Source organism: Gigantopelta aegis, chromosome 6, assembly GCF_016097555.1.
Source record: "Gigantopelta aegis isolate Gae_Host chromosome 6, Gae_host_genome, whole genome shotgun sequence".
Classification (NCBI taxonomy): domain Eukaryota; kingdom Metazoa; phylum Mollusca; class Gastropoda; order Neomphalida; family Peltospiridae; genus Gigantopelta; species Gigantopelta aegis.
Genome location: NC_054704.1, coordinates 18208169 through 18231141, shown reverse-complemented (window position 1 = coordinate 18231141; position 22973 = coordinate 18208169). Strand labels below are relative to the sequence as shown.

The window sequence follows — 22973 nt, the reverse complement described above, 5'->3', positions numbered from 1 at the left end:
AACAGGAATTCCCTCAAAACCGGACATTTTTAATGGTCCCTTTTTAAATATCTGTACATAAGAGAACCTCTCTAAACCGGACACCTCTTTAAACATGAATTTTTACTTGGCTCCTTGGGTGTCCGGTTTAGAGGAGTTTCACTGTATAGATATTTATACATACATACATACATACATACATACATACATACATACATACATACTGTGGCGATTGGGTGCCACAGGTTCGGGTTTCGGTAACGGCATGAGGAAATTTGTGAAGGCAATAAAGGATTTTAATATCTCCCGTGTCAGTGCGTCATTGAATATATGTATGTTTACGTCAAAACCCGACATACATAGAGATATTAAAAATATAAAAATACATATATAGCCAGTGCCAGGTCTGTCCACATCTGCATGTAAGTCAAACGTTGCCAAGCCATGGGGTCTTAGAACCGCGTGGTTGTTGGACCGGTACGAATATGGTCGACTAACGATCGTTCTATTTTTGTGGAACGTAGTTGGTCCGACTGGTAGCGTTCCGGCCCAACAACTGCGGGCGATTGGGAGCCACAGGTTCGGGTCTCGGTAATGGCATGAGAAAATTTGTGAAGGCAATAAAGGATTTTAATATCCCCTGTGCCAGTGCGTCATTGAATATATGTATGTTTAAGTCAAAACCCGACATACGTACAATAGAGATATTCAAAATATAAAAATACATACAATGTACATACATTGAAGTTCATGTACGTTAAGGGCCGACCACGTGGTCTGTAGGCCCCACGTATATCATCGGTTAACTGAATTGAAAGTATCGGTGGCCGAGTGGTTATCTGGGAATTGCTGGCAATTCGGTGCCTAAAGTTCGAGTCCCAGCAACGGCATGAGAGATAATTCCTAAGGTCAAAAACGACTTTTATCTCCTGTTCCCGTGCGTTTATATCTTTACATATACTAGTCAAACGTGACATGCATACAATATACATATATGTATATTTAAGAAAATGTCCGTAGCACAAAACTGCCGCGGAGAATTAAAAACTGTGTGTTTTTGTGTATATGTGTATGTGTGTGTAATGAAAAAATACCAGCGAAATGAATCACAGATAAATTGCTAAAATATTATCGTATTTGGTATGCAAGATACCAGAGTCTAGCTGCACGTAATGCACCCGGCGACAAGGATGTATTATGAGGTAACCACCGGTATGCCCTGTGGTGCACTAGACCGTGGATTCCACGGTCGGTGGACCGCCAATAACAACGTAACTAACTCACCTTGAAATCTGGTGGCGTAATTAGCTCTTTGATCAAAACAAACCAAGCGTGCTAAGTCCCGAACAGAGAACAAAAAACAGGTTTTGGTAGCAGCATTTTGCTTGTTCCTTCTTGAATGTTAGATGTTAGACAAATCTCTGAGATCTTGAAACTTAAACGTATTTGCATCAAGTCGTGATTGAATGGTACAGCACTATATGTAAGTCTGGATCGTGAAGTCATTGGGATGCGTGTATTCTAACACTAGGATAACGTAACTTTGCTAGCATGAGCAGCCGAGATAAGAGCAATAGCGCGAAGAGAGTAGGATCACGTCTGGGAACGGAAGAAACCAAGGCAAAATGGAGCTTGTACAGCTATTCTCTGGAGAGCCTTATTGAGCAGTTCCCCCTTCCTCGTGTGGCGCGCTGCAACGTCCAGACGCTGTTTACAAAGCACCGCAACCCCCTACCCGTCAACCTGGGTCAGCCCATGCTCTTGTTTGACAACCGCTCCATACGTAAGCTTCTGGCTCGAAACGTTCTATGGAACAGAACCAACCACAGATATGCCGAAACTGATGAAACTGTTGTCATCCCTGAAGATTATGAAGGTAATGTTAAGCTGATACGGTAAACTAAAAGTTATTTTAAATTTAATTTTAAAGCATGAATAATATGGGCATTTAAGATAAATTTATTCTGGCCATATAAATATTACTTTACTATATGAAGATTACCAAGGAAAGAAAGAAAGAAGTGTTTTATTTAACGACGCACTCAACACATTTTATTTACGGTTATATGGCGTCAGACATATGGTTAAGGACCATACAGATTATTTTTTTAGAGGAAACCCGCTGTCGCCACATAGGCTACTCTTTTACGACAGGCAGCAAGGGATCTTTTATTTGCGCTTCCCACAGGCAGGATAGCACAAACCATGGCCTTTGTTGAACCAGTTATGGATCACTGGTCGGTGCAAGTGGTTTACACCTACCCATTGAGTCTTGCGGAGCACTCATTCAGGGTTTGGAGTCGGTATCTGGATTAAAAATCCCAACCAAGGAAAGAGTACATCATTAAATAAACACCTGGGGCCCTATTTTCGAAGCCATCTTAGCGCTACGAAATCGTAAAACCGTCGTAGGTTGTGACGTCACTACAGCGCACGCCATAGTGACGTCATAGCTTACGATGATTTCACGATTTCGTAGGCTAAGATAGCTTCGAAAATATGGGCCCAGGAAATTAATTAAGTATTGTATTGAAGCCAAAAGACCGCCCAGAAATATTCTGTGTTTACTGGATATTTATAGAGGTGGCATGAATAAATTAATTTTAAAGGGACATACCCTAGTTTCAACCTGTGAAAATTAACACTAAGTTTAATTAATCTACAAACCTGTAACACATTTGGATAAAATTACAATTGAGTGAAACATGAGTCTGTCACTTTGAAATGGTGAAATACCCTCTAAAAATAGATTAAAACTGGACTCCATAGCTGTTACTTCTCAGTCGCACATGCGTTTTAAAAAATATGAGAAATGCATTTTGTGATATTAAAAACACTAGGATGACCAAAACACTTCGAATGTACGGAAATGGATAATCTAAACAAAATCTGAGTAAAGTATGATTTCTGTTATTAAAAACTAGGGTATATCCCTTTCAGGAGCACATATCAGTGCGATTCCAGCTCATATATATTTACGGTTTACGTCTTTTTCCCGAGAATACATTAACTATTGATGTAATGACAGTCTAGAACCACAGCACAGTACTTAATATAGCTTGTTGGTTTTTTCTGCATCAAATATTTTTTTTTTAGGCTGAATTATGCAGATCTTGTCTAAAATAGGTCTACTATTATTTTGCTTGATAGCGAAAGAGGTGGGGTGGAGGTGTGGGTCATTTTGACATGCTTCCATCAGAGAATTGTTGAAGCACGCCTGTCGTGGGCATAATTTCTGACTTTGCCAGAGAGGTCTGTTCAAGACAGGGCGAAAAAAAGGTGTATGAAATCCTTTATTTGTAGCAGCAAGAGTGTTGAACCGAGTATGTTTCTGGTACAGATGTCAAATTAATATTCAGTCACTCATTTCCAAGACACCCGTCAGGTGTAAGCATAAATGGAACGTGTATCAGTGGTTCAATGAACTAAATCGGCTTTTAGGGGATTACAAAACAAACATACGTGTCAGATTCTGTGTGCTCTCAGCTGTAGCTAGATTACAATTAAAACATAGTCCATTAAAACACATTTGGAAGCGGATGGTGGCTGGGTGGGTATCACTGCCGTCTGGTTTAGGTAGAGGTTGGGGGGGGGGGGTAGTATTCTAATACTATTTGTAAACATGTTATGATGTGCTAAACTGGTCTACAGACAGGATTACTACAAATTACACTCGCGTCTTCAAATAAATAAAGGAACAAACAAATTAAAACACTTCTCAAAATTGAAAAAAATTGATTAATCTATGTACATGTAATATACCTGTAATACCAGGGCCGTAGCTAGCGGGGGGCAAGGGGGGCAGCCCCCCCCCCCTCCCCCGAAAAAATCCGGAAAGCATTATAGAAACTTCTTAAGGAGTTTTAGACTATTAACTACTCAGTTGCTCCCCCCCCCCCCCCAACAAAAAATCCTAGCTACGGCCCTGAATATCAGGGGGGTGGGGGGGGGGGCAGAGAACAGTAGATTAGTAGTATTGATTCGATAACATGTGCAAAGTTAGTCCAAGTGAGAAACTCAAAATTTTGTCATGTTTAAAATGCCAAAAAAGCGCCATTAGCTATCAGAAATTCTGTACGTAGTGTTTACTTTATTTGATTTTGGGCTAAAACGCGCTCAACTGATGCGCGGTCGGTCTGGGTTCTATCACCGTCAGTGGGCCCACTGGGCTATTTCTTGGTCCAGCGAGTGCACCACGACTAGTATATCAAAGGCCATGGTATGTGCTATCCTGTCTGTGCATGTAAAAGATCCGTTGGTACTAGTGGGAAAATGTAGCAGGTTTTCTCTCCAAGACTAAAATGCAATTAATAAAATTAAGACCAGTTGTTATTGGTAAAAAGTAACTGTATATTATTTTTACACTAATCGCAAGAAATAAAAATGTCACAAAAGTACAGCCTTTAAATTGAAAGAAAAATGTCGGTACAAATACATTTTATAATTCAAAATCTAGATAAGAAATGATTTGTTTGAACTGTTTCTTAAAATAGATATGTTTTGATATATAAAAAAAAGTTTATACAAATCTGTATTTGTTGCTTAAAATCATTTTATTAGTTTGCCATTCAAGGGAAATAAGTTTTCCGGAATGATTCAGTAGAACGAAAATTCGTTAAACTGGACACTTTTAGAAAAAACACACTGTCCGGATTATTGAGGTCTCACTGTATATGTCGAAATTACTAAATGTTTGACATCCAATACTATGACCAATAGTCGATGATTAATAAATGAATGTGCTCTAGTGATGTCGTTAAACAAACTTTAACTTTGGGGATAAAACACTGAGTGTCAGAGTTTCACAAATAGTCACCTTTATATTGAGGGTATTGGGGGGGGGGGGGGGGCACCTATACTGACTATGAGTCATGTTATGGACCGTCAGGCAAATATAAACGGTGGTGTATTAAAAACAAAGTTGTGATGGGGGGTCAGGTCCACATGCTCATGCACATGTAGTGTTTAAATACTGCATTGAATTTACTGTGGTGCGTGTTGTAAATCCATTACACAAGTATGGAAAAGTCAAATAGCGCTTGTTTATTATTTCGCTTGAACGATTCACATCATGAACTGGAATTTGGTAACACAAAAATGACATAGTTCCAGAAGAAAAGTGTAAGCAGTCTGATACTATAATACAAAAGTTCCATTTCAAAGGCGGGATAAGCTGCTTCTTGTAATCCCGTCACGTGCTTCACCAAGCACCGCGTAGAGCGTAAGAAATACTCTCATAATGAAGTATAAATATCGCAAATGTAATGTTTCTTTCTGTTTGCATAAAACATGTCCCCGCACTAAATACTTAAATTTAAAGTGCCCCTACCCCCACTCACCATTAACAAGTTGTTTACAATTTTCAACGGGTTACCATTCTGGGGTGTAGCCAGTGAGAAAAAACCACCGAGGCAAACCCAGACCTGTAAAATAAATATCAGTGTCATTGGAAAAATAAAATAAATCTGGGGAAATTCCAGACGGGGAAAGCGTCTCGTCTACCTCATGCTGGCTACGCCATTGCCATTTCAGGGAGTTGGTCCATGTGCCCTTTTGCCCTTGGTTCCCTCAATAAACTATTTACTGGGTCCGCCTTCGCACTCTCTACAGATACACGAACGCATAGACATACACAACCTCAATAAACTATTTACTGGGTCCGTCTTCGCACTCTCTACAGATACACGAACGCATAGACATATACACAACCTCAATAAACTATTTACTGGGTCCGCCTTCGCACTCTCTACAGATACACGAACGCATAGACATATACACAACCTCAATAAACTATTTACTGGGTCCGCCTTCGCACTCTCTACAGATACACGAACGCATAGACATATACACAACCTCAATAAACTATTTACTGGGTCCGCCTTCGCACTCTCTACAGATACACGAACGCATAGACATACACAACCTCAGTAAACTATTTACTGGGTCCGCCTTCGCACTCTCTACAGATACACGAACGCATAGACATACACACAACCTCAATAAACTATTTACTGGGTCCGCCTTCGCACTCTCTACAGATACACAAACGCATAGACATATACACAACAGGCGCGTATGCAGGGAAAGGGTTTCGAGGGCCGAAACCCCTCCCTTCTCAAGCAAATAAAAACAATTTCTGAATATATTTTCCGTGGGAGCATGACTCGACCCTAACTCCATAAACGTCGGTCGCCAGTCTCGACCCTCCCCCAACCCCCTTCCGCTAAAATACCTGCATACGCGCCTGCATAAATATCCAGAGAGAGGGCATGGAGCGAGAATGAGAGGTGAAAGTAGGGAGAGATGGTGGGGAGGTCAAATATGTTTATATCAAGTCATTCACCGCGAATTATTCTTATACACCTGAAAATCGCTTTTGTATATACATGTACTTTAAAGAATGATCATTTAAGCCGATTTGGGGTTTCAAATTTGTTATAAATGCTTAACCATTGTTTACATAAAACCATATAGTGATTACTGCTATTTGTGCCCTGGAGAATCAACATTCAACTATATACTTCATAAATGAGTACCAGTATAACTTAATATATTATTATATGTATATCTTATACAACCATCTACAAAGTCGGTAAGTGGATTCGATTTGGTATACAATAGTGGATTCTGGCTGTATATATGCTAACACTTCGAATGTTCAGACAGGTCTTAAATGTAACTCGTTTAAACTTTACTTTGAAAGAACTTTGGCTTTATTCAGTAGCAGAGCGTCGCCTTTCAAAATACTAGCAATATTGACATTAAATTGTTTATTAAAGTTTGGTGTTCAGTGAACCAAAGCAAAGGTTAAACATTTTAATAGGACTTCTCAGCATTTAGTCGATGGGTGCTATTAGTAAGGGACTACATTAGAATGTTTCTCATAGAGAAATGTAAATAGCATCGAAAGCTCTAGAAAGGCACGACACTGATGACACATATTCACTTAGTTTCGTGTTTACAGCCATCTTAATTCACATATCTTGTTCCCGCAACTCAGTTGTCTGGCTTGTCTAAGCAACGCATGCGTAACTGAGGGGTAAAACTAGCTGACGTCGTGCACATGGGGTACACTAATCTTATATATACTAAAAGGCAAAAGTTATTGTGACACACAAAAGATAAAGATAATTGATGATGTTTTTACTGCCGTGTATGAAACGTTATAACATGGAAAGAGAAACGTCCGAAGGTATGGAAACGAGCAATAGTTCATGAAGAGGGCGTACCTGCCAATGAGCCACATCACTAGAGGGGGTCCAAAACGAAGTTCACACAGACAGTAGCGAGTGTGTCCACCTTGAGCATTGATACAGGCCTGGCACCGTCGTCTCATTAAGGCCACTAAACGCCGGAGAAAGGAATGGTACGGGCTGTGAGGGTTGCTGACTGGAACCGGTTTCGCAGATGTGTGGTTCGGATCCATGTGTCTTGGCGAGGGGTTGTCACGGGTGGTCGATCGCTACCGGGATGGTCCCTGATCTGGTTGTTTTGTTGATATCGTTGCCATAAGTGTCATATGGTGTTTCTGTGGACGTTGACTTGACGTTCAACGTCACGCTGCGAGGTCCCAGAATCAAGCATCCCTATGACTCGTCATCTGTCATTTTCACTGAAGGCTGCACAGAGTAGCAATGATTTGCGACTGAATGTCTAGCCTTTTATGGTGAACACTGGACAGCATTTCTCCCGAATATTCCATGTTTCTTGCACAAAGCATGCAATCGCTGCAACAACTGCTTTGTTGCATTTCTTTGAGCTGTTTCATGCACATTTTCTCTGGTTTACAAATTTAATACTCCAAACAATCCATGTCACAATAACTTTTGCCTTTGAGTATAATATGCTGAATATGCCAATATCATGGATATAACAAAGCTTTACGAGTGCATACCTTCAAAATGTCCATTAAGCTCGTCTTGTGCAGTTTGACATTTGTCAAGCCAGTCTTGGTGTGGTATGCTAATGGAGAGTGGCTGTTCTATAGACGAGGTACCTCACAGTGATTCAAATATAATAAATCATTATATTGTCCTTTGGGCTCTACCTTGTGTATAACTACACGCTTGGGTGTTTTTTTGTTGTCCAGATTACTACGTATTACACTTTCATATACCTAGATAAAACATAACATACCATTTCTTATTTATTCATTTGTTTGTTTGTTTATTAGTAATTTATTCATTTTTGCAGGACACTTTGTTCGGCTGCGCTCAAGAACAGCGAAGGACCATTCTGTTCACCCGTCTATCGAGTCTGTAGCGAACTACAAACTTCCCGCATTTCTCAACCTGACCTTGATGACGGCTTTCAAGGTCGCCAATGACAAGAACAGCAATGACTACCCGAGACTGGAATACGCGCCCGGCAACCTCTTCATCGTGGAGCGGGTCATCAAGGGGACGGCCAGGGTGAAGCAGGAATCGAAGCTATTCAAGATGGCGGAACACGCCACGATGGACGTGTTTTACCTCAAGTGTCACGACGAGCGACAGAACACGCTGCTGTTACCGCTCTCCCAGCGAGGAGAGTTCGTCGAGATCCTCACCAATCCCAACGACAAGGGGACGCTCTCCTCCAGAAGTGATGACATCATCGCGACGCAGAAGTATCCGCTCGTGGTCAGATACGTGTACGGCGGCTCCAAGCCGCGGTTGACCTCATTCTCAGGGCTGTTCACCCTTCTGGATTCTTTCCACGAAACCACCGTCATGGCATGTAGTCTGTACGGGCCTCACTTCATCATCTGGGAATTCCCCTTGTCGTCCCCTCTTCAGTTTGAACTTGCTGTCAACAACAGCGACTTGATGCACTTGCCCATCGTGAAAAGCGCCATTCAGACGTGCAAGTCTAAAGGCAGCGTATTCCAAAAGGATATAAAGTTTAAGTATAAATTTGCTCAAAGATATTCGGAAACGTTACGCGATAAAAGTTACTGTGAGGAAAATGGCGATTTGGACCCACCAAGCGCTCGAAGTAGTGCTCGCTTGGGAATAACGCAGACCTATATTTATTTGTAAGACAAAACCAAACAGCATACCTTTATGTAGTGTGGCAGGTGGACTGACATCAAGTACAAGTTTTAAGGAACAATTTTACATAGTTTTTTAAAACGTATTTACTCTCACCACCCACAGATAACGAGGATATTTTTATTTTGAAAATGTTATGTAAACTGTACAAAAATAAATGTAATTTTAGAATTTACAGAGGGTTTCCAGATATTTTAGTCTCATAGAGTTGTTTACTTTTTTAGTGTCATGAAAGGTATATGGCAATACTATACTGAATGTTTGCATCATAAACAACCATTAAAGATAATATACATTCTGAGTAGCCATTGTAGTATATATTTGGCTACTATCTCCTTTTTAAGAATTAAACTTACAATATACTTCCATCTTTTGCTGGGAATACGAAGGATGATCTAATGGTGGTGGGCGGGTAGGAGACGTGTTGGTCCATGTGTCCTTTTTCCGTCAGTCCCTCCCTCGCAAACTATTCACTGAATCCACCCCTGGAAATATGAATGTCTGCGTATTCAAATCATTTCAATCTTTCTAATGGCTCATAATTTACTTTTTAAATATTATATTTAAAAATAATAATGTCGTGCATATTTTTCTTTCACTTGTCAAATAACTGGTTCAAAAGGAATCCTGAATGTATATATGTCGACACTAACCCAATTTACAGCGCTCGCCCATTGGGATAGCTCTAGTTCCAGCCAGTGCACCACGACTGGTATATCAAATTCCGTGGTATGGGTATGTGCTATCCTGTATGTGGGATGATGCATATAAAAGAGCCCTTGCTACTAATGGAAAATGTAGCGGGTTTCCTCTCTAAGACTACATGTCAAAATTAATGACCGATGATTAATAAATCTATGTGCTTTACTGTTGTCGCTAAACAAAATAAACTTTTTTAACTAACACAATTTGTCCAAACAGTGAACAGGTATGTACCAAGGACGACGGCTCAGGACCCATATTCACAAAATATCGTAAGCCTAGTTTTACACGTAAACGTAAATCTACGAATGAAGAGCTATTCACGAAACAACGAAAACGTAAGTTACGTGTAAAGTTGGACGTAAATAGAAGAGTGCCTCAGGTTGCAACTAACGCTGCACGTAAGTTGTGTACATATAATAAATCAAGAACGATCGCCGTTATTTACTATTATTTACGGAAACTAGCAGCATTTCCAATACATGAAGCAGTTTGCTATGGCGAACGCCCGCGGATTGAACATATTTTTGTTCGTGATCGAACGGATGTTTTCGACTTGGCCAATTTCTACTGAGTTATCTTTTCCTTTTTAAGAAATGTCCTCAAGTTCGTACCAAAACGCGGATCTCCACCAATACCAAAATGCCATGGTTCACTGTTCGCAATGTTATTGTTAGCAGACGACAAACAAAATTGCGTTTTGCGCATTTGTTATTTACCCGGTAGCCATCGTTTCTAATGTGTTTTTATTAATTACTCCAGTGAGAATGTTAAATCGTAGATTTACGTCCAACTAAGTTACGTTTACATTTACGACCATCTTTGAGAATAAGGTGCTTCTTGCATGTAAACGTAAATCTACGGCACACGTAAGTGCTAGTCGAAGACGTAAATTTACACTTTTTTGTGAATATGGGTCCTGGTTTCCAGACAATCTGCAACTCCTCGGATGCAAGTGAAAGAAAATGTTTATGGGAACTCAGTTGCAGACGGCAGCAGACGGTTAGGGGCCTATTTCACAAAACATCGTAAGTTTACGTCTAAGACTAGTAAGTAGTCATACCTGGCATACGTTTACCAGTGTTTGGCATCTATTTCACGAAGAAATTTACATCATTGCAGAACAATCTGATTAAAATCAGCTCCACCGGGTCTTTAATTTCTACACGCTATAGTATAGGCCAGTGGAGCTGATTTTAATCAGATTGATTACAGAAGATGGAGCATTTTAAGGACAAAAGAAAAAGAAATACGTGTACTTTTAACTATATATATTTGTTATACTATAATAGTAATAAAAAATGTGGTTTAGTCGTAGATTTGCGTTTACGTGCAAAACTAGGCTTACGGTGTTTTGTGGAATTGGGCCCTGTGTAGGGCCGGCTACGGATCTGTCTAGGACCGTCGCCGACCTGTTACAGATTGTATGAAAACCAGTCTTTTCGTTAAGCTATTTACTAATTACCAGGCAAATTAGTTTCTGGCCCGTAACCAGGGAGGGGGTGTGGTCAGGCGAATTGAATGATCCCCCCTCCCGTGGAAAAGAGAGTTCTACTGTCTAGCTCCAAGACGAAAAATAATGCGGAATATCCATATAAAAGGTATTTTGTAAAAATGAAACCATTAAGAGGTTGCAACATCTAGTGTGTCCAAATAACATCTATTGGGCAAATCCCTCTCAAATCAGCAAATATGTAGGGTCTCCAAGGCACTTCAGTGTTAGATTCACATGAAATGTGTACCGAATATTCCTCAGTCATCCACGAAAAAATCCGAAATTTGGGCTCCATGTACTGTACACGTTAAGAAATGGTCATGTTGTCAACCAAGGTAAGTGTTAAATTTAGCTCAAATTTGGCAATCATCTATAAAAAATATGAAATTGTATACGAATACTAAGAAGATTATGAAGTTCTCATATATAGCAGGCTGGTAGTTTCCAGCAGTTAAACTAAATATGCAGAGACAACTGAAGAATCCAAGTTAAAATGCCATTTTATCTTACGAATACCCGTTTTTGAGACACCAAAAAAACACCCAGTTTACATTCAATATCACACAAATTTATTTTAATAGGGTTTTTTTTTGTTGTTGTGTTTTTTGTTGTTGGTTTGTTTTTTTCCTCTGTCGAGTGCTAAAACCATGTATAATTAAAAAATAAATTTCCAAAGAAAGACTTCTATATAGATGACCGGCCCGGTGGTGTCGTGGTTAAGCCATCGGACTACAGGCTGGTAGGCACAGGGTTCGCAGCCTGGCACCGGTTCCAACCCAGAGAGAGTTCTTAAGGGCTCAATGGGTAGGTGTAAGGCCACTACACCCTCTTCTCTCTCACTAACCACTAACAAACTAACAACTAACCCACTGTCCCGGATAGACAGCCCAGATAGCTGAGGTGTGTACCCAGGACAGCGTGCTTGAACCTTAATTGGATATAAGCACGGAAATAAGTTGAAATGAAATGAAATAATCTATATGGATAATCAAATTTGATACACAAACAATATACCATTAGCTATAAAACGAGACAAGTTTCGGATTTTAAAGATGTTTCAGTTGTCTCTAGGCATTCACTATGACTACTGAAAACTATCAGTCTTCTATACATCTGTTATCAGACCTTTATAACTTTTATATGTAGTTCCCATACAAAATGTCAGATTTCTATGTACATTATTTGCTGTGATAATAGGACTTAAAACGTAGGATAAAAATTATGGCGGTAATTTCCGAACATAAAATATATTATCAGCTTACGGAACAAGAAAAATTATTCGATATGTAATTTTAGTCATTAAAAAAGCATTATTAGTTGGCAAGGTGTTAAAATGGCATTAAATAGTATTTGTTAAACCGATCACAAGGAGGTGCTGGTATCAATGCTGCATTCAACGGCATTATTATAATTAATTCCATTTTCTTCATTTTGATTCTTTCTTTCTTTTTTGAAGAAAATATAGAATTTAAAAAAAATCACCTTCTAGGCTATATTATAATAATATAAATGTTTATATACAGTTATTGTATGAAAGAAAGAAAGAAATGTTTTATTTAACGACGCACTCAACACATTGTATTTACGGTTATATGGCGTCAGACATATGGTTAAGGACCACACAGATATTGAGAGAGGAAACTCGCTGTCGCCACTTCATGGGCTACTCTTTTCGATTAGCAGCAAGGGATCTTTTATATGCACAATCCCACAATTTCAACAGGGTAGTACATGCCATGGCCTTTGATATACCAGTCGCGGTGCACTGGTTGGAACGAGAAATAGCTTATTGTATGATGTACGTGTAACCACGGATTTATATCGAATATATTAATGGTTTTGTTGCCTGATCATGTGTTGGATTCGCATCGAAATGTGTAGCTAATATAAACATGTTTATATTTTTCATTTCAGTTTCACATTGTGTAAAATACAAACTAAAAAGGAAAGGAATGTTTCGTCGCGTTAGAGCCAGAAGGTCGTAAGTGGCAGATACCACCTAAAACGGGTTTTTTATATTTTCGAAATCGCCAACCTTGATTACATATTGTCACAAAAAATCGTTCTGTGCACCTAATAGCATCGCTTATACAGAAGGATTATAATGGTCGTAAGCGAAGGAAGGAAATGTTTTATTTAACGACGCATTCAACACATTTTATTTACGGTTATATGGCGTCAGACATATGGTTAAGGACCACACAGATATTGAGAGAGAAACCCGCTGTCGCCACTTCATGGGCTACTCTTTTCTATTGGCAGCAAGGGTTCTTTCACATGCACCATCCCACTGACAGGGTAGTACATACCACGGCTTTTGATATACCAGTCGTGGTGCACTGGCTGGGGGTCGTAAGCGAACCACAGAACCCAATTTGTGCTATTCTGTCTGTGGGATGGTGCATATAAAAGATCCCTTGCTACTAATGGAAAAAAATGTAGCGGGTTTCCTCTCTAGCACGATAATAAAATTACCAAATATTTGACATCCAATAGCCAATGAATAATGAATCAATGTGATCTAGTGGTGTCGTTAAACAAACAAACTTTTTTCTTTTGATGATTGTCGGGCACTTGTATTATCGTATGAGACGGTTCCTGGAAGACGGAATGACTGAGTGTGGGATCATGTGACGCTACGTCACGATAAAGGTCGACGAACTTAGAATTCTGCTGTCCGAAGTTTACCGAAGCTTAGCTGAATGTGGGTGCTGTCGGGTTTCTTTCTATAGTGTGTGTATTAGTGATTAATATTTGGACTTTTTTAAATCAAGGAACTCAAAAATCATCGACGTAAATATATTTGACGTCAAACATAGGATTGTTGTGGTACTAAACCGGGAATACTCTTTGGTGGGCAGCGAATGAAAGAAAATTACATAGCTTGGTATCTGACTGTAATGAGAGCGTATAACTAACTGTCCAAATGTCCGTCTAGCTCTCTTACAGTCAGTGTACTCGGGCTACGGTATTTATAGCATATTATTTCTTTATACAATATTGACAGCATGGCCAAGCCTCAAAGTAATGAGTTTTCTATTATTTTCTTTTATAAAAAAATATGATAGGCCTAACACACACCAAAAGCAACATAAAATAGAATGGAATATTTGTTCAATTTTTAGTTATGAAAATCGTTGAAATATTTGTTCGAATTTTCTTATATTACTTTTAGAGATGCTAAAAACGTGTTTGTTATAATTTGTGTCAAAATATGTTTTTGTCCAAAACACTAGAGAATTTGCATGTTTATTAAAGATTGACTGTAAAACGTTTGACTTATCACATTTTAAATATTATTATATATTGTATTATTAAATATATATATATATGTCTGGAATATATATATCATGCCCGTTGTTTGTGGGGTGGCATGGATTTGAAATATGCGCTCATAATAAAAATTTAAAATCGTGCTTTGGGCTATTTAAACTTCAAATTTCATTTCCTTTTCACCTTTACAGAAAGCACGATGGTACGTACATATTTTGTTCATAGTATTCCCTACAGAGAAGTGTTCCTTTTATTCAGTTAATACTTTGGGTGTTGAGTATTCATATTTATGGGTCATAGTTTGGTTAATATGTGGCACAGTGTTGCTAGCCACACGCGTTAACATTTTCACATGTGGGATTTTATTTGGTATAGTACAACCATAACACGTCATCTGGGTGTTTCTACTTTCGTTTTGTACAACTAAAATTAAATATTAAGTGACACAATACACCAAGACAGTAAAAATGTCTTTGCGGGGTAAAACAGCAAATACATATAGTGCTGGTGTCATTAGAAGTGAATTTAGTGAGTTCTGCAAACTTAGTTCTTATAAGGACATCGTTCTGTTGGTGGATGAAAAACGTATTTACTGCAACAAAATAATTCTGTCATCTGCTTCTCCGGTGTTTGAAAGGATGTTTTATGGAGAATTCAAAGAAGGGAAACTACAGGAAATATATTTAGTAGTCGGTTGTTTATCAATATGGAGATGTAATTCAAATTCAACTGTGACTTCACAAGTTAACCTGTTGATCACCTTTATTTGATTTTACAATAATCTAAAATTATAAATAATAGTAAATAAAATTGTTTCAGTAATTTCTTTGTGGGTATAATATTTTCATTTCACAAGAAAAGGTAATATTTGGTAATTCTGTAACTTTAAGACAGCCCATTTAATACTTGCTTTGACCAGATACTAGACTAGAACCATCTTTGCCTTTTGACCTTATTTGGACATATGTCTGTACACATACACATGTAGTCTTTTTTTTTAGCTTATCTGATCATGCTGTATTATTCACTGGAACTGACTGGCCAGTTGTGATCCATGTTTGGGGTTACTAAGTCCAGGTTGTCTTGTCTTGTTTTTTGTTGGTGTTTTGGGGTTGTTGTTTTTTATATTATTGATTTGTTTGATTCTGGTGATGATGTCACATCTTGGTTACAGCCAATAAGTTCCAAGCACACCATATATCCGAATCACAGATTTCAATGCACATGTATATATAAACCCAAAATATCCAAAACGCTGTTTTGTTGCAGACTTGGTTCTCCTAACCGCTATCACCAACATTCATGCATCTGTCTGGAATGAATTAATGTTTTTAATGACACCCCAGCACTGAAGAAGATGCTTCCCAGTTAGTAACCAACTATTTTTGTTTTATTTTCGCAGATTTGCCATTTGGAACAGGTGCATCTTGTTTAATCCTGAAAAAAAAACACACAAAAAACAAACATATACTGTTTGAAAGAAAGGAAGACATAAATAGCATGAATTCCTCTTTTTTTTCTCAATAGTATCTAGAATTCGATTGCTGAGCTACTTTTCTGCATACATGTCACTATTACACTATAATAACTAGCGAATAACTAGCATTGGCGTACGCGCTGTCATTTTGTTTTAAGGGGTTGGAGTGGGCAGGCTGGCTTTTACCCAAATTAAACGAAAATGCCCGAATCGGAATAACAAAATTTACTGACATTAGCATTACTGTCATACAGCTATATAGGGTTGCACACGAATCACTACGAGGTTTTTTACATGGATTACAACTAATTCTCAGGGTAGAATGGTGGAAATACATGATAAAAAGATCTCAGGTAAGCATATTTTGCCTGAATATCTCTGTCATTTTTGCCTGAATTTGAGGGTTTGCTCCTGCACAAGGGCAGTTGCCCCTTCCCCTCCCCCATGCCCACCCCCACATACCCCCCCCCCCCCCCGCCTCGTACGCTTATGATAACTAGCTTATCTCACTCTAACCTCAGGGATCATATCAAAATCACAAAGACAAAAATGAAATATCTTCTTTCCAAAGAACTGAGGTATAATGATGAAGATTGTAATCGACATGCATTTTGGTATGTATATATTCAGTTAATATTAAAGTACCTATCATGAGCATTGCTCCCATGGCGGTCTGTGTAGGACAGAGGTTAACGAGCATACGTTTGTGTCGCAGCATGTACTACCGATTAGCAGCAATATATATATTTGTAATAATGCCTTCATCACCAAGGTAGCTTTGCCAATGGATGTCGAGAGCCAGTGCAGGGGGCTTGTAGCAGATAGAATCGTTAAGTAACAGTTACTCTTTCTCAACTGAATAACAAAAAGAGGAAGTGAAAAAGAAAACAAGACAGCATTGGCAGGAAATTGAGCAGTGGGTAGTAGGGCCTCCACGATCTCAAAATATTGGACTCGAGTACTCGAGGGTCAAACTCGACCTGGACCCGAGTACCCGACAAGATAATGGGGGTCCATGTCACATGACAGGCCATGATACGGAAGTGACACACCAAACGTTTAGCACGTGTACATGTATGTTTCGGATAGGTGTAAGGGGTTTCTTCTTATTGCATTTGCACTAGTCACTATATCATCTTTTTTATAATGAACTTTAAAAATTGTTTGTTTGTTTTTGTTAATCAACGATCTGTGGCGTCAGATTTGGGAAACTGTATGACGTGTCTATTTTAGGCACAATTAATAATAACATTAATATTCCGACTTTGTGATACCACCACCACTACCACCAGCTCTTGCGTCGTTTGCAATAAAAAAACAAGTTTGTCTTGTTTAACGACACCACTGGAGCACATGGATTAATTAATCATCGGCTATTGGATGTGAAACATTTGTGAATTCTGACACGTAGTCATCAGAGGAAACCCGTTACATTTGTCCTAATGTAGCAAGGGATCTTTTATATGCACTTTCCCACAGACAGGAAAGCATATACCACGGCCTGTGATATACCAGTCGTGGTGCACTGGCTGGAACGAGAAATAGCCCAATAGGTCCACCGACGGGGATCGATCCTAAACCGACCGCTCATCAGGCGAACGCTTTACCACTTGCCTATTTTTAAGATATATGCAACAAGCTAAAATAGTATATTTCCAAAAATTATTTTTAATTAGTGGTATTATATGATTTTCAATATACATGTGTATAGAGTCAAATTCCATTTTTCAGCTCCTTTATTTCACCTAGTATTAAACATTTTCACTTTTAATTAGTGCATACATGATAGTAGTCTTTTTAGGCAGGCAATTTTGGGGGCCATAATAAATGACTGGACATCTGGAATTTCAGTTCCTCTATCGCATATACATTTGTATACGTTTAATTGTATCTGGTTTTCCCTTCCCTATTAAAAATTTAAAAAAAAAAATTAAATTAAAAAAAAAATATATATTTTATCCAAAGCAAAATGGAGCAAAAGATGTAACCTCTGGAATTTCAAACCAGCACACTTCCAAGAATGAACTATCGCATGTCGACACAGACGCAAATACCTTCTGTGCGCATACCACACATCACCTTTATATTGACTAACCTCGACGTCACAGAGTCCATTCCATCAGCTTTCCGTTGACGGTGTAATTAAATCTACATCTGATGAGTGAAAAAAAAAAACAAGCCTGTCAAAAAAAACATACACTATATAACGATATATATATATATATATATATATATAGTTCTTGCATAAAAGTAATAGATTGGAAATTAAAAGAGTCTGTATGTTAATAATGAAAGCATAACTTTGTACAATCTTAGCAGCATTGCCAAACCTTATAGTAATGAGTTTTCTATTGCTTCCTTTTATAAACGCAGTGATAACAACACACACCGTCGCAACACAAAATAGAAAGGAATATATTTTCGATTTTTAGTTGTGAATATTGTTAAACGTAAATGCTAAAACTCGTCAAATAAAGTTTTTCCCAAAACACTAGGATATTTGGGGAATGTGCATGTTTATTAAAGATTGATTGTAACCTGTTTGACTTATGATATTTTAAACATTGTTACATCTATAACACTTGCAATTTTGCTGTCTTGTTAATTATCATGGCCGTTGGTTGTGGGGTACATGGACTTGAAATATGCGCTCACAGAAATTTAGCTGACCATAAAATCTTGCTTTGAGCTATTTAAATTTCAAATTTCCTTTCCTTGTCACCCTTTACAGAAGGCACGTTGCTATGTACATATTTTGATCATACTATTCCCTATAGAAAAAGTCATAGATTGGCTGATATGTTGCACATAGTGCTTCTCACCATATCTGTTAACATTTTTGTGTATGGGATTTTATTTGGTATAATACAACCATAACACGTCATTTGGGTGTTTTTACTTTCGATTTGTACAATCTAATTAAAATTAGCTCCACTATTACATGTGGATCTAACGCCAGCCAGTTGGAGCTCATGTCCACCAATCAAAACCTTACTTGCAGAATAATGCCAGTGATTTAAAAATAATTTGAAAACATTCCGAATTATTCTGAGGGTATACGACATGTTTCGTGTGAATTACGAATGCCTTAAAACATGTTTTATTTTATAAAATAAATAATTTGTAATGTAAAACTGAAGAATGATTTAGTTAGATTTTTTTATAAATAAATAAATAATTTTTAATGTAAAATTGAAGACTGATAACCCACCCCATACGTATTGGTATGGTTCGCTGTACTGCGGCCACTAAAATAGACTCGCCCGATATTTTTAGAATTTGTATGCTCCCAAATAACGTTATAAAAGGCGAAGTGTGATTGGTCAATATTTAAATTATTATTTACAGACGAAATGTTACCTGGACATTGGGGACTACGCAGTGTTGTTAGTTTTAAATCACTGGCATGATTCTGCAAGTAAGGTTTTGATTGGTGGACATGAGCTCCAACTGGCTGGTGTTAGATCCACATGTAATAGTGGAGCTAATTTTAATTAGATTGCGATTTGTACATCTAAAATTAAAAACTACACCAAGGCAATAAAAAAAATGTCAATGCGAGGGGCAAAGGCTAATAAATCTAGTATTGGTGTCACGAGTGATCGATTTAGTGAGTTCTGCAAACCTAGTTCTCATAGTGACATAATTTTGTTGGTGGAAGAAAACCGCGTTTACTGCAACAAAATAATTCTGTCCTGTGCTTCTCCGGTGTTTGAAAGGATGTATTTAGGGGGATTCATAGAAAGGAAACAACAGGAAATATCGCTTCCTGGAAAGAAATATACAGATTTTCTTTTTTTTCTGGAGTGTATCTACCCTTCAACACTGGCGGAAATAACGGATGAAAATGTGGATGCCGTACTTCCTCTTGCAGAAGAATACCAGGTTACTCAGCTGAAAAAGAGGTGTGATTGTTTTATCGAACGAAGAATAACTCACATTGACAAAGAACACGGTCAAGGCATTAAACGTGGTTATGTGATCAAGATTTGTAGAGAAATCATACATTTTCTACAGCTGGCTGATCATTTCAACTTGGCTGAAGCTTGCAAGATGGCCATTGAAAAACTGGTCTATTATCCATGGTCCATATTGCAAAGCGATGTACAAGAGGCAAACATATCTGACAAGACTAAGAATGCTAAAAGAATAAGTATTTAGTAAGGGGTTATTTGAGATAGTGAAGATACGGAACATAATTATATGTGTTCGCATAATACATGACGGTATCGTGAGTCCTCTATTGTGTTCACTGCTTCCTGCCTTAACTGAACTTTTCAACACATAAATGAACTTGTCTGGTAAATTTAAACATGCTGTACATGGGCCTATATAATTATAATAGCATCTGCATGGAATTTAAATTTGCAATCTCGAGTTTTAATATTTAAGCATTCTGAATATACCAGCTTCTATTTTCTTCTCGTTACTCGCCATTCTTCGATTTATACTGGATTATCTTTGCTATTTAAAAATACACTTTTAACCATTTCGAAGTATTGTGAGCGAGACGGTAGTAACACACGATGCTGCTGCTGTTTTGTTTCATGTTGCTCTCTCTCTCTCTCTCTCTCTTTCTCTCTCTCTCTCTCTCTCTCTCTCTCTCTCTCTCTCTCTCTCTCTCTCTCTCTCTCTCTCTCTCTCTCTCTCTCTCTCTCTCTCTCTCTCTCTCTCTCTCTCTCTCACTCACACACACACACACACTCCATTTAAACGACTGTAGACTTATAGTTGTGTTTTGCATTAGTAAATGGTGTTATTACATGGATGTGCCTATGTAGTTTCAAATCTACTAAACATTCAACGAGTTGCCAAATATTTGTTTCTGCACAGCCCTAAATACATAATTGTGAATACAATTGTTCGTATAAATTAAAGGTGCATTTTCAAAGTTGCAAGTGACTTGTTTATCTATTTTTACTTCTATTTGTGATAAATAGGCCTAACTACAAAATAATCGATCCCTTATATAATCTTTGCGTAATTAAATAAATAATATAAAAAGTTTAATTTTGTGTCCCCATTCGGCGTAAATAATGTTGGGTTTTTTTCCTGAATCTTTGACAAACAAAAGAGTATATAGAAAATCGTCATCGCGTAACCATTAATTTCGTAGCCGGTTGTTTGTCAATATGGAGATGCAATTCAAATTCAACTGTGACTTCACAAGTTAACCTGTTGATCACCCTTATTGGATTTTACAATAATCTAAAGTTATAAATAATAGTAAATAAAATTGTTTCAGTAATTTTTTGTGGGTATAATATTTTCATTTCACAAGAAAAGGTAATAATTGGTAATTCTGTAACTTTAAGACAGCCCATTTATACTTGCTTTGACCAGATACTAGACTAGAACCATCTTTGCCTTTTGACCTTATTTGGACATATTTCTGTACACATACACATGTAGTCTTTTTTTCCAGCTTATCTGATCATGCTGTATTATTCACTGGAACTGACTGGCCAATTTTTATCCACGTTTGGGGGTTACTAAGTCCAGGTTGTCTTGTCTTGTCTTGTTTTTTGTTGTTGTTTTGGGTTTTTTTTTTTTTTATTATTATTGATTTGTTTGTTTGTTTAACACTCACTGATTCTGGTGATGATGTCACATCTTGGTTACAGCCAATAAGTTCCAAGCACACTATATATCCGAATCACAGATTTCAATGCACATGTATATATAAACCCAAAATATCCAAAACGCTGTTTTGTTGCAGACTTGGTTCTCCTAAACGCTATCACCAACATTCATGCATCTGTCTGGAATGAATTAATGTTTTTAATGACACCCCAGCACTGAAGAAGATGCTTCCCAGTTAGTAACCAACTATTTTTGTTTTATTTCCGCAGATTTGCCATTTGGAACAGGTGCATCTTGTTTAATCCTGAAAAAAACCAACAACAAAAACCATACTGTTTGAAAGAAATAAAGGAAGACATAAATAGTAACATCGAATGGATTTTAAATTGCAATCTCGAATTTAAATATTTAAGCATTCTGAATATACCAGCCTCTATTTTCTTCTCGTTACTCGTCATTCTTCGATTTATACTGAGTTATCTTTGCAACCAAAACCCAAATCCACAGAATCAGAAAGTTAATTGCTGCTGACGTTAAATGTCGCAATATTGTCCCACATTACATCTCTGTGTTTTATTCAGGTATAACTACTCTAATAGTTATTAGTGAAATAAATTTCATCTCAAATATCATGAATTCCTTTATTTTTTTCCATCAGTATCTAGAAATCCATTGCTGAGCTACTTTTCTGCATACATGTCACTATTACACTATAATAACTAGCAAATAACTAGCATTGGCGTACGGGCTATCATTTTTTTAAGGGGTGGGGTGAGCAGGCTGGCTTTTACTCAAATTAAACGAAAATGCCCGAATCGGAATAACAATATTTACTGACATTAGCATTACTGTCATACAGCACACGAATCACTACGAGGTTTTTTATATGGATTACAACTAATTCTGAGGGTAGAATGGTGGAAATACATGATAAAAAGATCTTAGGTTAGCATATTTTTCCTGAATATCTATCATTTTTGCCTGAATTTAAGGGTTTGCTCCTGCACAAGGGCAGTTGCCCCTCCCCCCCCCCCCCCTCCCCCAGACGTAAGATCGACATAGGGCTAGAACGTAGCCTGTACTTGGTGTTAAAACGGTTAATTTCAAAATTATCGACGATTAACACATTGTTAGCCTGCTTTGAATAGGTGTAATAGGTTTCTTCTTATTGCATTTGCACTAGTCACTATATCATCTTTTTTATAATGAACTTTAAAAATTGTTTGTTTGTTTTTGTTAACGATCTGTGGCGTCAGATTTGGCAATCTGATTAAAATTAGCTCTACTGGTCTCGCCAGTAGATCTAACAGCATTGTGTGGACTCCCATGTCCAGGTGCCATTTCATCTATAAATAACAATTTAAATATTGACCGATTACACTTCGCCTTTCATAACGTTATTCGGGAGCATACAAATTCTAAAAATATCGGT

At 37.8% G+C, this 22973-nt stretch overlaps 2 protein-coding genes across 2 annotated transcripts; both read left to right on the top strand.

The window, feature by feature from the left end:
• The first annotated feature begins 1316 nt into the window (after positions 1-1316).
• On the top strand, positions 1317-9186 carry LOC121375509. The gene is made up of 2 exons (XM_041502995.1): positions 1317-1855; positions 8173-9186. The coding sequence occupies exons 1-2, from the start codon at positions 1531-1533 to the stop codon at positions 8997-8999; spliced, it is 1152 nt and encodes a 383-aa protein (XP_041358929.1). The 5' UTR covers positions 1317-1530; the 3' UTR covers positions 9000-9186.
• Positions 9187-19507: 10321 nt separating this feature from the next.
• On the top strand, positions 19508-20119 carry LOC121374397 (BTB and MATH domain-containing protein 36-like). The gene has a single exon (XM_041501498.1). The coding sequence runs from the start codon at positions 19508-19510 to the stop codon at positions 20117-20119; it is 612 nt and encodes a 203-aa protein (XP_041357432.1).
• The last annotated feature ends 2854 nt before the right edge of the window (positions 20120-22973 follow it).

Coding starts and splice junctions, on each gene's coding strand:
- LOC121374397 (XM_041501498.1), top strand. CDS start 19,508: ATGTCAATGCGAGGGGCAAAGGCTAATAAATCTAGTATTGGTGTCACG.
- LOC121375509 (XM_041502995.1), top strand. CDS start 1,531: ATGAGCAGCCGAGATAAGAGCAATAGCGCGAAGAGAGTAGGATCACGT. Junction 1,856..8,172: donor CATCCCTGAAGATTATGAAG/GTAATGTTAAGC, acceptor TCATTTTTGCAG/GACACTTTGTTCGGCTGCGC.